Source organism: Notothenia rossii, assembly GCF_949606895.1.
Source record: "Notothenia rossii genome assembly, chromosome: 2".
Taxonomy (NCBI): Eukaryota; Metazoa; Chordata; class Actinopteri; order Perciformes; family Nototheniidae; genus Notothenia; species Notothenia rossii.
This window is the reverse complement of record NC_136904.1, coordinates 14,793,108-14,807,269: the sequence shown is the minus strand read 5'-3', so window position 1 is coordinate 14,807,269 and position 14,162 is coordinate 14,793,108. Positions and strand designations below refer to the sequence as shown.

Below are 14,162 nucleotides of genomic sequence, written 5' to 3'. Positions count from 1 at the left end.
CATACTTTAAGCTACGTTTGGTAATGGATTATTTACTTACTGTCACAAGCATGCCAAGTGCCCTGATTCTCTAAGAAAAGATTAAGCTGTTTAACTTAGCTCTGCTGATTTATTTTCCCATAAAATGCTGAATAATTAATTCCATATGCCACAAATACACAAAATATGCTCTGATTAATTTTACAGCAATGTTTATTTTTATATAGCAATGTTTTATAGAATCTGGGTTGGGACCCAAAGGTAACGTCAAATAAGACAGGGATTAGTTGGTATCTAAGTATATGACGTTTTCTAAACAGACATATCAAATGTTGCCAAATCAAGTCCCTTGGGTGAAACAGGCAGCAGTTTTTTAAATATTAAACATGACTAATGAAGGATGTATATAAATGGAATATCAGACTGAAACTCAATGCTTTAACATTCAATACTACAGAATCAAGTGCAATGATGTATTTCAATTTATTAAAATAAAGGTGATTTGTTTGATGCTAGGAGAGTGAGTTGCAGTAAGGGTGTATAGAGACACATTGACACGCTTCCCCACCTTGGCAGACAGGCTGTGTGCCGCTCCAAGTCCCGTTGTGTAGGCAGGTCCTCTCGGCTGAGCCAATCAGATTATATCCCGCCTCGCAGCTGAAACGCAGCAGGCTCTTGGTTTTAAATTCCTCGCCTCCTAGACGGGCGCCATGGGGAGGCATCCCCGGGTCGCCACAGATTCCTGGACTTACACCTATAGCAGCGAGAGACATTAAGTACATAAAGTGACTCAGTCTTACACACTCGTGAAGTGACAAATACACATATACATTAAATGCACATACCCACACATGGAAAACTTTGAAGAACTGCACTTTGCATTTAGGCTATACTAAATTGTTCTAGCATTAAAAGCACTGAGCGTGTCACAATTTTAGCGGCTTAAATTCCACCGGTAGGGATTTGAGAGTTTAACAGGGTACAGCTCCAAATGCAGCGTCTTGCATCTCAATGAGGTCCTCAGCTGCAGAATGGATTCTGCCCTGCTGAGCGTTCATTTTTGAGGCGTGCAGAGTAAGCTTATTGCATTTCAGCTATTGGGACAGTTGATGCTGAGTTTGGAAATGATCAGTTGTAGTGTTTTCGTGTTGTGGGATCTGTGTAAGCCAACTGCAAAGCAGCACTTACAGCCTGGGAAGTAAACCAGGACTCATCGCCTCATTCCCCTGCCTCTTGTTACACATGCAGCTCAAGCCTGCTCACTTGCAGAAGAGTAGATTGCTCAGTTTACACTAGTTATACATGTTTGTTCTCTGTATTTTTAAATGAAGTGATAATAACGACCCATGCTACTTTCTCAAATTGACTAGCATAAGCAGAATGGTGAAATCTGTCACAAACACCAGCAGGGAAATGACTGGAGTTAACGCTGTGGAAAATAGTTGAAATGATTTCTCCCTACAGTATGTCTTATGTAAGTGGGACAGAGATGATTTTGTGGAGCAATGTACAAAGAAGGGCAGCATGTTCATAGAGAGCCTAGTTTTCAGTGAGCTGTAAGTAATTATAATCAAAGATAAAAACAACTTGCTACAGTTTGTCAGTGAATGGTTGAATGGATTTTAAATGATAATGTTTCTTCTGGTATGTTATGTTATTAATGTCTAGAATTAGGGCAAGTCTTGTCCTGTAACACATGCTCGTTCGGCCAACAGTGGCAGATCTAGGGAAATATGTATTGGGGTGGAAAGAGTGTGCCAGAGAGTTGGATTCATTCCTGTTTTCCCATCATTATGTTACCTAATGTTGCCATAACAGATCAAATGATTGCGTTAAATAAATTGCCGCTGCATTGTTTACTTGTTTGGGACTCTCAAATATTAACATGTTTGTTTGCAGAATGAGCAGTTTAGGAATGTTGGTGGCTGCAGGCAAAAGTGACAGTCGTAATTCTGCTGAATATTTAAGTTTAGTCAGGCTTAGTCCATGACATAACAAAGCACAAGTTACTAAACAGGACAAGCTTCAACAAAGCCTAATAACATTGTAGAAGACTGGGGTAGTAGGCATTTGTTGTGCATTATGTATGCCTACCACCCCAGATTTGGACTACAGAGCCATTTTATTGTGAGGCCAACATGAAGAATGACCTTTGGCTAGAGTAGGTAGTAGCCTCGTTGACAGTCTACCGCTGTCATCATATAAATGCAGTACATCACACCCACTGATCTAACATCAAAGGCCAACCCAGTTGAAGAAGTGTGTGCTGAAATGTATATGGAAATCTGAGTCACACAGGGACATGTCTGTCGATCATATTTTACTTGTCTGCTCCTGTTAGTACCTGCTATTGTTGCTGGAGAAACAACAATCTGAAAACATCTTTGTACAGACTTGCCTGTGTGATATTCCTTGTGCTTGTTGCACCAGATTGGATGAATCTATTTTCTGACGGCTGAAACCATTTTTGAACTAAAACCATTTTTCTTTAAAGCAGCAAGTTTTAGTTGTTCTTTTGTAGTTTGTATAGCTGTTGAGCTTAATCTGGCAATTAGCTTTCTTGATGTACATATATTTGTTTATTTTCTTCGAGCACTTACATTTTTTCACAAACTAAACTCTCCAATATCGATGCCGTTGATTTTGAAGGGTGTGTTTGCTGGATTATCACTTTAGATTTAAAATCACAATCAAACATGTCTCCCATTTTATGACAGCCTGTAGGATTATGCATGACAAAGTAAAAATACTTTTCTACGCTTTGCTTTTCCACCAGCTGAAAACTGTGCCTCCCGACCAGTGGACCATTGCGCCTTTACCAGTGCAGTATGGCGGCGCTCCGCTCCACGTGGTGTCCTCCTGACAGTGACGAGAAGCGTTGCCCACCAGCACCCCTGCAGGCAGACAGGAGTACTGCAGCACTGAACCGTACGTCCAACTGTGAGTCCCAGATATTACCGCATTAGGGGGTACACCCGGGTCGCCACAGGAAATAGCTACAGAGAGATTGAAAGAGAGTGTTAGTGTGTGTGTGCGAGACTGGGTCCAAGTATAGATTCCAGATACTACTGCATTAGGTGGTGCAGCTGTGTCTTGGCAGGAGACAGCCAGAGGGAGAGGGTGACAGCAAGGATGGGATGGAAATAACACTGGGTTGGTACACAAACAACCCAGACACAGGTTGGTGTCAAAGTACACACTCAGCAAAAAGCAACAAAAACTTCAACAACAATACAATCTCGCTTGTTTTTTACTGCATGCATATTCATTAAGTGTGGAAAGAAACCCTTTTCTCTTACAATTACTTTTTTTTTAATCTTTTCGGATTAAAAAAAAATTAATATGTAAAAATATGTTTACACTCGGTTGTTTGTCTACCCCTTTGTCTGCAGTGGGAACATTTGACATGCAAAAAAGGTCCCCAGGTTGGAATCAAACCGAGGACGGTTATATTGTAACATTTGACAAGGCATAAAAATGATGCACCAAATGGTTAGGCTGCGTAAACTTGTAAATATACACATCATTAAGCAGTACCCATACTCCTGTCCTTAACCATATAGAAGAATATCGTCATGACACTCAAGCTTATCTTTATTGAGTTTAATTGAACTGCCTAAGAGAGAACCAATAACTTATCTCAAACTAAATTCACTTTAGCCAACAAAATCATTCCACAGTGTCAAAGCAGCGAACATCAGTGCGGTAATCTGCTATTTCGTTTTCCTTCAATTTGGGGAAAATCGACATTTACAGAGCACATCTTACTTGGGGAAACAGATATGAAACTGTTCTTGATTTTCTATTTCTGCCGACTGACTGGTCCTGCGATATCTCCCCTTACCCCCAAATTGTATTATTCTATCCTCTCCTTGTCTCTTAGTCATCAGCCCTCAACCCCCAATTTTCCGATAAGACACTGTTTCTCAAATGTAATGCTCGATGCACAGACACCCCTCCAGAGTCTGCTGCTCTCTCCCTCTCTGTCTGCTTCCTTGTCTCTATCTCTCTGTTACTGTGTCCTCACTGCTGTTCTCCTCCCTGTGCTTCTCTCTCCATCTCTGAATCAGCCTCCTCTCTCCATCGCTCTCTAGTTTAATCTCTATGTTTCCATCGGCCATTGTAGCTCCCTCACAAGAATGCCTATTGCCCGAAGAGACACATGCTTACCTTTTTTCCTTCTCTTCACACAGACATAGACAACACACGCGCACACACACACACACTCACACAGATGCTCAAACCTTTAAGCTTCTTTCTTTCATACTCTTGCCCTCTTTTTATGATTACTTCCCTCCCATTTTATCCCTTGAACCCTGTCTTATTCTCTCAATTTTTCATTCGCTCCTCATCCTCCTCCCAGTAGCTCTCCAAGCCATTTCACTTTCACAAATGGCTTTCTCTGAAAAATATAAAGACAAAATAAACACCTGTCTATGTCTACCTCTGTTCAGCATGCCAAACTTTTGCAGACCTTGTTTTTTGCAGGGTTCCAAAAAGTTGTAACCTGTTTTTCAATAGTAGAAACCATTTCATTAAAAAGGCCTATGAATGCCCTTTGTCTCCTAAACTTGCATTGACAGTTTCTATCAATTCAAGAAAAGATCATTATTCCATCCATACCTAGGCAGCGAGGGATTGGTCGGTCCCACCGTCCTTCGTGCTGGCATGTGAGGATGGCGGAGCCAAGGAGGTAGAAGCCTCGTTTACAGTGGATCGCCACGGATACACCGTAGCTGAAGACTTCTGGGTAACGTAGGCCCGACTGGCGCACACCATTCTCCACGTGGCCGGGGTCGGAACAGTTGACCACTGCAGAAGAGCAACACTGTTAAAACCTAATCAAACTATTTATTTAAGTAGACTTCAGTGACATTTTCTTCATATTGATGGTTGGAGATTGCACTAAGAAAAATCTAATACAACAGTAATGTAAAGACAGGAGAAGAGAAGGTCTAACACCTAAAATATATATTTTTAATGAAATAAATATGTTTATAACATTACGGCGTAGATAACATTGTCTGTGGCTGAAATGACTACTCTCTGTATAATAGGCAGTCTACAATTTAGTTTAAAGTGACCATTATATTAATATGGACACACCGTAATCATCATTACTTTAAGTCATTCTTGACAGTTAATGACTGTCATTTTTTCCCCCCGAAAGTGCAACAATTTCCATAATGGGGTTGTTAGCGGAAAGTAGTGCATGGCTGCTATATTTGTGCCATTGTGAATCTTTTTTGAAGACACTGAAGTGCATAAATGTCACACACACACACGTCCTTAAATGGATCTATAGACAGTCAATATATTGCACCTTACATTGGATTTGGAGGGATTTGGGGCACAACTAAATCAAATGACTGAATAGTTTGGAGCTTAATCTTTGAAAAGCAGCCATTAGAAAACAGGACACAATTGGGCACTTTTGGGGTACTAAACCCCGGATCACAGGGTTACAAATTATCTATGTTACTCTGGTCTTGTCTAAAAATTGCTCTTTGGTCGTGTCCCGCTCTCTTTTCTGGAGCCCTTTGTTCTACTCTCCCCTCTGGTCCCTTCTACTCTCTCTGGTTGGAGGCCAGTCCAATAAGAGCGAGGTTTTATTTTTCACATGTCACAGGGGAGACTGACATTCACTCAAATTCAAGTCCATGGGGGACATGGATAAGGGTGTGTGTGTGTGTCTGGCACCCCAAGGGAACAAAGAAAGTTTCACTCTTATAATTGACAGCTGCTGCTGGGTTGGAGAGAGAGCAGGAGAGAGGGATAGGACAGAACAATTGAGGGAGAGGGAGAAAGCAAGCAGGCGAACGTAAATCTCCTCATAGAAAACCCATGTGAACGACGATGGTGAATCGATCTGCTCTCATGGCTCTGTGTGTGTGTGTGTGTTTTAGCATATCATATCCGTTACACTACCGGAGGTCTTCAGGGGGCTTGTAGTGTAAGGACCATGCATGGTTAACAGAGTAGAACGTGTCTCTGGACATGAACCCAGCTGTGTTTGTGCGCATGTATGAATGCTGAATACAGCACAATGTTAAGTGTTTTTATACGCTACAATTATTCAGTTCTCAATTTTACAGTCAGCTGGCAGAAGATTTGGCCAAAAATGTTCCAGTTGACATACTGGAGCGAGAAGCAAATCAGGGCAAAAACAAATACTGAATCCATGATGACCATTTAAATGCATGGGTTTCTGATTTTATGATGATATTTTACTCTTCAACTGATAGGATCCAAGGTGTTGGAATTGTCAGTAAAGTATGTTATCTAAATCAAGACAAAAAAGCTAAATCATTTATTTCAGTACTAAACACATAACATAAGTGAAACTGAACATAAAACACTACATGTTGTCTGTGCAGTGTGCACTATAATTTCAAGAGTTTATTCCACTCGAATATTTGCACGGATGTACGTCAGTGTGCAACTTTGGTAATAACTGTGTTTGTGACCTTTGCAGACAGGTAGGGGGCTGCTCCACTGGCCGTTGAGTCTGCACTGAGCACGTGCATTTCCAGTCAGGACGTAACCTCTGTTGCAGGTGAAGTTTACAACATCATTGAGGTTGAACTCGCTGCCATTGGTTCGCCCGTTGCCTGGGTTGCCGGGGTGACCACAAGTGATGGCTGAGGGAGCAGAGAGAAGTATGATGAGAAATTTGAGGTGTGAAAAAAGTATTATTTCCAGCATTGTGTTATATTCCATATTTTTTGGAATACAAAGATGCTGCAGAGGCTTTCATTCAAGGAACCATTTAAACCCCTGAAAGGCTTTCAAAGAAGATGTGGTTTATTTTGAGACTAGTGTGTAATGGATTTACTTTATATAAAAAAAGCATTTTAGCTCTTCACATTAACTGAAAGAGAAATGACTCATCATACAATACAGATGAACTACAATGGTTTTCGAATCACGAAGAACTTACGGACGCAGACGGGAGTTGTTCCAGACCACCGATGGTCTTGCTGACAGATCCTGACTGATGTGCCAATAAGACGATATCCCAACATGCACTGGTACACCACAGTGTCACGGAAACTAGAGCCTTCTCCACTAATGTGTCCATTGACTATAGGATCTGGAGAGTCACAGTGACCAGCTGCAGGAGAAGAAATGATAGGGATTAATGCAGTATAATGAGAAATAACTTTAGGTCACTTTCCCTATCCGTGACTTTAAATCATCAGTGCTGGATCAATGTTCCCATAGTTACGACCTTAAGACGCCCATTTCAACTACTTATTGCAACAGTTAGTCCGTCAAACACTGTATATGAGCTGTCTTTACTTAAAGTAGACATCAATCCCCTTTATGACGGGTGATTGACATCCTCAGTGCATTTATGAAATCAATGTGAGAAGGCTGCGCTGCTCTGTGACCGCCCTAAAGGCATTTTCAAATTGGCAAATTAACACAATTTAAGTGCGTTCTCCTAAGAGGCCTTGAAGTGCCACATCCTTTCATGATTTCTGAACAACTTTGGCACATTGGCCTAGGTGTGGGAATCATTTAATTCTGCTCAGTACCATTTCATCTATTAGGAGATCAATCACTCATATTTCGCTTCATGTTTTTGTGCTGCACGAAGTCAGGACTGTGTCCCAGTACTTTTTCATGTATTTAGCTTTTAATAGGCTTTTTTTTTCCCCAATTGCTTTGCACATACGACAATGTCTCAAACTTTAATTAATGCTGTGAAAAGATCTATAAGATTCAACATTTTGCAAAGCTCTTTGGAGACTACTGTTGATGTAATGCAAATGTTTCTACTACTTTTTAAAAGACCACATGTATAAGGAAAATCATTATCCAAGATGTCTGATTTGATCAAACCAATACTATATAGACGTGTCATTATTTTAAGGGTTCTTCTGAAGCAAATTAATCATTAATATGTGTGCCTCCTGAATACAAAGATGAAGGTGTAAAAAAGGCTGCATGTTACTCACTGCAAGTCATGGCTTTTCCAAATTGTGAGCAGCAAGTGTTTTTTCCCAACATTTCTTTAATCAATTACAACAGCTTTTAATTAAATAACATTTGTGATTGTATTATGTCAGCATGAGACCTGCAGAAAGCAGCAATACACGGCCTGTGGTAAACACATTTGCATCTGGCCACTTAAACCCATATTTGTAGAGGTGATTAACTTTTGATTAAATCAATTTTGAACTCTTCTTTAATAAACGCTCAGGTATATGTTGCTGCCCTGCTAGCAGCACCAGAATCTCAGATTTGAATGTGACGGTGGCTTGATTTATACGCTCATCACATAAACTGTGCATCCCGCGTGAGACTTATTATTCAGGCGTAACTTCGAGGCTGAATCCTGAACCAGAGTGTGTATGTAAAATCAGGATTAATCATCTCTGGTCAGTGCATTCTGAAGGTCTATATCAAGCCCTTAATGTATTAAGTAATAAAAAGCCTCAGTAATAGATCATTTGAGTTACTGAGGCATGTGCGTAGTTTGTCTTCCTTTCTGCTGGTCTCATTTCCATAGCCCTTACCTAGACACCTGTAGCAATCCCATAAATTAATAAAGCTTACCTGTAACATTGGTATTTCTATTAGAGCCTAAGGTTTTACAAATGTCCTTGACGCAGGTTATGGCAGAAAAATATACATGAAATGCCTTTTTCTTTTTCGCACAAATGTGCCTTTAAATTGGAATATCATATGAACTGTTTTGCTCTTGCGTGCTATATTGAATACTGTAATATTGATAATACAGCCAGTGTGACTGTTGATACCATGCCCTAACCTGACTCTGTACAGAAATGTTAACATAAAAAGATTTACTTTCTTTTTCGAAGAGATTGTAATTTTTTCGGCTAAAGGGGTTTTGGACAGACACAACACGATGTACATGCCATCACATTAAATGGACCTTACCTAGACACCTGGTCTCTGCTCCGCTCCACAGCCCGTTAGCACCGCACTCCCTGACATGTGACCCCACCAGCGTGTAACCATGGTTACACATAAAGATTGCAGTTGCTCCAAATGTAGTCAGCGTCCCCAGTTTGGTCCCAAAGGGTGGAGTGGGAAGCTCTCCACAAGAGATGACTAAACAATGAAATAAATATGATAGCATCACATGGTTACAAAAAGACAATGGAAATGATATATAACATCACATTAAGCAGCAACGGGTACGGTTTTATTATCTTTAATTCCAAAAATCTGTAAGTAAGATGACACTATAAACCATCCTGGATTAGAACAGTGTCAATTGAGTTTTGGGGACTATACCAGGCTGAATTAGATTTAGGTCAGAAGATTTAAGACCTTGTCTTCCTTAATATCCTGACACTGTTTCCAAACCACTGGCCAACTTAAAGTAAAGACAATTCTGTTACATTGCCAAATCCCTCAGAGCTGCAGCAGTGTTATATAGGTCAACTAACAATTAAGAAATATATTTAAAATGTAGCAAAAACACATTTAACAAAAACATTGGTCTAATGTAAGATGGGTTTCAATTTGTAATCATGTTTTAAACTTTTCAAGTGTACCCATTTCATTGGCACGTAATATATTATGCAATGCTAAGAAATCCTGGTGCCTATTGGAACGTTTTCAAAGTCACAATGCGCTAACACCCCTTCCCTTTATGAAAGAAGCAGCAAAGGCACATTTCATAGTAACACTCAATTCGAAAAGCCAATCTTCCACTATTGCCCAGAAATAGCATTCTGATTAAAATAGTTATCACGGTCCCAAGACAATGTGCAGTAAAGATGCCCCTGGTAACTCTTTAAAAAAAAGACAGACAGAAAGTAACTCTGTCCTGCAATCAATCCGAGACCAGCGGCGGCCATTTTAATACATTTCCATGCTTTTGCTCAAACACAGGTTTTTCATGCACAAAGAATCATAAATCCCTTTGACTGTCTCTTTTCCTTTACAATGGTGGGCAAGCTGTATTGATGACTCATTCAAAACAGCCTCTGGAAGCAACTGCATTGTGGTTTTATTGTTTTGATAGCGAATGTGATGCCCGCTCATGCAGGTGTGTCTATATGTGTCTACAGTATACAGGACTGTCTCAGAAAATTAGAATATTGTGATAAAGTTCTTTATTTTCTGTAATGCAATTAAAAAAACAAATTTTCATACATTCTGGATTCATTACAAATCAACTGAAATATTGCAAGCCTTTTATTATTTTAATATTGCTGATTATGGCATACAGCTTAAGAAAACTCAAAAATCCTATCTCAAAAAATTAGAATAGTTCCTCAGACCAAGTAAAAAAAAAAGATTTATAACAGCAAAACACAATCAAACATTTGAAAATGTCCATTAATGCACTCAGTACTTGGTTGGGAATCCTTTTGCACGGATTACTGCATCAATGCGGCGTGGCATGGAGGCAATCAGCCTGTGGCATTGCTGAGGTGTTATGGATGCCCAGGATGCTTCAATAGCGGCCTTTAGCTCATTAGCATTGTTGGGTCTGGTGTCTTTCAGCTTCTTCTTCACAATACCCCACATATTCTCTATGGGGTTCAGGTCAGGGGAATTTGCAGGCCAATCGAGGACAGTAATGCCATGGTCAGTACACCAGTTACTGGTGGTTTTGGCACTGTGGGCAGGTGCCAGATCATGCTGGAAAATGAATTCCTCATCTCCATAGAGCTTTTCAGCAGACGGAAGCATGTAGTGCTCTAAAATCTCTTGGTACACAGCTGCATTTACTCTGGGCTTGATGAAACACAGTGGACCAACACCAGCAGCTGACATGGCTCCCCAAACCATCGCTGACTGTGGGAACTTCACACTGGATTTCAAGCAACTTGGATTTTGCTCCTCTCCAGCCTTTCTCCAGACTCTGGCGCCTTGACTTCCAAATGAAATACAAAACTTGCTTTCGTCTGAAAAGAGGACTTTGGACCGCTGTGCAACTGTCCAGTGCTTCTTTTCCTTAGCCCAAGTCAGACGCCTCTTCCGTTGTCTTGAGTTCAGAAGTGGCTTGACCATGGGAATACGGCTATTGTAGCCCATTTCCCGGACACGTCTGTGAACAGTGACTTTTGATACCTGGACTCCAGCTTCAGTCCACTGTCTTTGAAGCTCCCCCAAATTCTGGAAGCGACTCTTCTTCACAATGCTGTTAAGGCTGCGGTCATCTCTCTTGGTTGTGCAGCGTTTCCTGCCACATTTCCCCCTTCCAACAGACTTTTTGTGGATGTGCTTTGAAACTGCACTCTGTGAACAGCTTGCTCTTTGAGAAATTTATTTTTGTGTCTTACCCTCCTGATGGAGGGTGTCAATGACGGTCCTCTGGACAGCAGTCAGATCAGCAGTCTTCCCCATACTTGTGATTTAGTTTACTGAACCAAGCTGAGTGTTTTTCAAGGCTCAGGAAACCCTTGCAGGTGTTTCGAGTTAATTAGACGATTCAAGTGATTCGTTGAACACCCTACTAGTATACTTTTTCATGATATTCTAATATTTAGAGATAGGATATTTGAGTTTTCTTAAGCTGTATGCCATAATCAGCAATATTAAAATAATAAAAGGCTTGCAATATTTCAGTTGATTTGTAATGAATCCAGAATGTATGACATTTTTTTTTTTTTTTTTTAAATTGCATTACAGAAAATAAAGAACTTTATCACAATATTCTAATTTTCTGAGACATTCCTGTATATGGTGTGTGTGTGTGTGCGTGTGTCTGAGAAAGAACCTTTTTTCATCACTCTGTTCATGTGCCTTTCTTCTCCATCTATGAAAGGGTGTTTACTTTAATAACTTACGAAACATAAATAGTAAAAAATGACGTTGAAGCACTTAATATATGTGGTTATATGTGTGTATCAACCCAGTTTAAAGGGTATCTCTTATAATACAGTTCTAGGCTCGAAGTCTGAGTTGACTCATAAATAAAGTTATTCGTCATCGAGTTGCCATGGGAGGTGAACAGGCGCACAAAACTAATATCATAGTGAAGTTTTATTATCTTGTTCAGAGGGGACGGGGTTAGATGCTTTGACAGCAGCATTTGAGATTTAATTTGCACACAGGATAGTCACAATGTTGTTTGTGGTTTTTTTAAATACTTACTCTTGCATGTAGCTAGGTCGTCTGACCCCTCCCAGGTCCCATTGGCAAGGCAGCGAAGAGTCCGATGACCCACTCCCAAATAGTACCCTGTGGAGCACTCCAGCATCACCATAGATCCAAACTCTGCCGACCTACCAGAGAGCAGGCGGGAGGTCATGTGATCTGACAAGGTGCCCTCGGTGCTGGGGCAGTGGACCGCTGGAAAATAAAATGTAGTCAAATGAATATTACATAAAACATTCAGGCTTCATTTATGTCCTCAACTACAAGCTACTGTATCGACTCCCATTTGATTGAATGTTTTCCAAAACTTTAAAGAGCCTGTGACACGGGTTTCAGCCATCATCCAAACCCATCAATTTGAGTAAATATTGTCCCCTTGAAACCGTTACTGAACTGATTTTGGATATTTGTACTTTGATAACCATTAATCTGCCCTTCAATGTTGACCATATTCTGGATCTTCTTGGGGATTCTTCAAATCCCGCCAAAGTATGTCTGACGTAATTGCGGGCCAAGAGCTCCAGCTGCACCGTCCGGATCCCAGCATCTGCATGCAAACGCACGATGGCGCACACAGCAGCAAGCTCAGACAGCGAAAACAGTTTAATTTTGAACGTGTCTGAGAGCTCATATGAGACTGAAGGATCGGTTTATGTTGTATCTGTTAGAAGTTTAGGAATTAGGTGCGTCAATATGGGCGATCATACGGTCATGTAGCCAGTGGTGGACTGGGACTAAAAATCAGCCCGGGACTCTCGACCGGCCCACTTTGGTACTGCTATTAAGCTGTCAACGGGGGGAGTGGGGGATGTGCTAGTGACTTATCCGACCGGCCCACTTCGGTACCGGCCCATCGGGATTCGTCCCGATGGCCAGTCCGCCACTGCACCCAGCCCACGCAAACTGTCAGCGAGGGGAGCCTCGCTGCGGGGAAACGGTGGACCTAGTGTCCCGATCGGAGTGGGAATAATAATAATAATAATAATAATAATAATAATCCGTGCATTTTATCCATTAATTTCCCCAACATTGTGGTAAAAAAACCAAACGTTTAATCCACGTTGGTGTACTACAACTACAAAAAGCATACATACAACTTACGTAGGCATCTGGGGGCTGAGGCAGCATTACTCCAGCTGCCATCCTCCAAACACTCTGCAGTCATTTGAGCACCTGGGTCAAGGTGGAAACCATGGTTACACTGGTAGGTGACCTGGCTACCAACGGTGTACTGGTTGGCTTGGAAGCTTCCGTTGCCGGGTGACTGTGGAATTCCGCATGAGACAGCTGCCGTAAAGAGATAAGTGTTGAAATGGTATCGTTCACAAACTGCTGTCATCTCTTTTGAAGCAATCGTTTAAAATAGTACCTTGACAAAACGGTGTTAGTACGTCCCACTGGTAAAGCCCATTGGGGTGAAGCCTGCAGGTGGCATTGCTTGAGCCTATCATGCGGTAACCACGGTTACAATAAAACTGAAGTCTGCTCCCTGGACGGAGTTTGGTTCGGTTGACCACGCCACCGTTCACTGGAGGATCATTGATGCTACAGTAGGCAGCTGGAGATACAGAGGAAGAAAAGTTGGGGAAACAACATTTGTTCTGTGTTCACACTTCACAGGAAACTAACCAGTCTCATCTAACTCATTTTTGCTTTGGAGATAATAATGAGCAGGAGAGAAAACAGAAGGTGAGCTCCGTGGGGGTGTATTTAAAATGAGAAAAGGTGTGCCTGGAAACAATACGGCACTAATGCCAGGCATATCAAATATGAGCTTTATTCCTTCTGGCATTATATCATCACTATAATGGACGCAAATAAATAACTTTCTGAAACCTTTTCAAGTAATGCATTGTTTTTGTTTTCCAGGAACTGAATATATAATCAGTACAATATAACCATCCTCCACAACAGGCCTCAATGGGCCACTTGCTCCTCCCGGTCCGGTGTGGTCGTTGCTCCGCCTTGTACCGGCTCTTTTCCCTTTCAGCTTCACATTGGAGGATTTACTTTCCCACGTCAGGACAAAAGAGTAGCTTTCATTTTCATTCTACTGTAAACTTTTGTTTCCAAGAAGTATCTTATGCCTCCCT

At 41.2% G+C, this 14,162-nt stretch overlaps 1 protein-coding gene across 8 annotated transcripts in view; it reads right to left on the bottom strand.

Annotated features, from left to right (window-relative positions):
- The window catches only part of LOC307028392 (CUB and sushi domain-containing protein 1), a 424,819-nt gene that overhangs the window by 36,752 nt on the left and 373,905 nt on the right, over positions 1-14,162 (bottom strand). For all 8 annotated transcript variants that reach the window (XR_013804983.1, XM_079663374.1, XM_079663368.1 and 5 more), the window contains 9 exons: positions 13,439-13,627; positions 13,171-13,356; positions 12,067-12,264; positions 8,890-9,063; positions 6,920-7,093; positions 6,447-6,620; positions 4,603-4,791; positions 2,799-2,975; positions 548-733 (listed from right to left, as the gene is read on the bottom strand). Coding sequence is in view for 7 of the 8 variants with exons in the window: in XM_079663374.1 (XP_079519500.1) it covers positions 548-733; positions 2,799-2,975; positions 4,603-4,791; positions 6,447-6,620; positions 6,920-7,093; positions 8,890-9,063; positions 12,067-12,264; positions 13,171-13,356; positions 13,439-13,627 (1,647 nt within the window). In the remaining variant the exon portion in view is untranslated. The remainder of the gene's footprint in view (positions 1-547; positions 734-2,798; positions 2,976-4,602; positions 4,792-6,446; positions 6,621-6,919; positions 7,094-8,889; positions 9,064-12,066; positions 12,265-13,170; positions 13,357-13,438; positions 13,628-14,162) is intronic.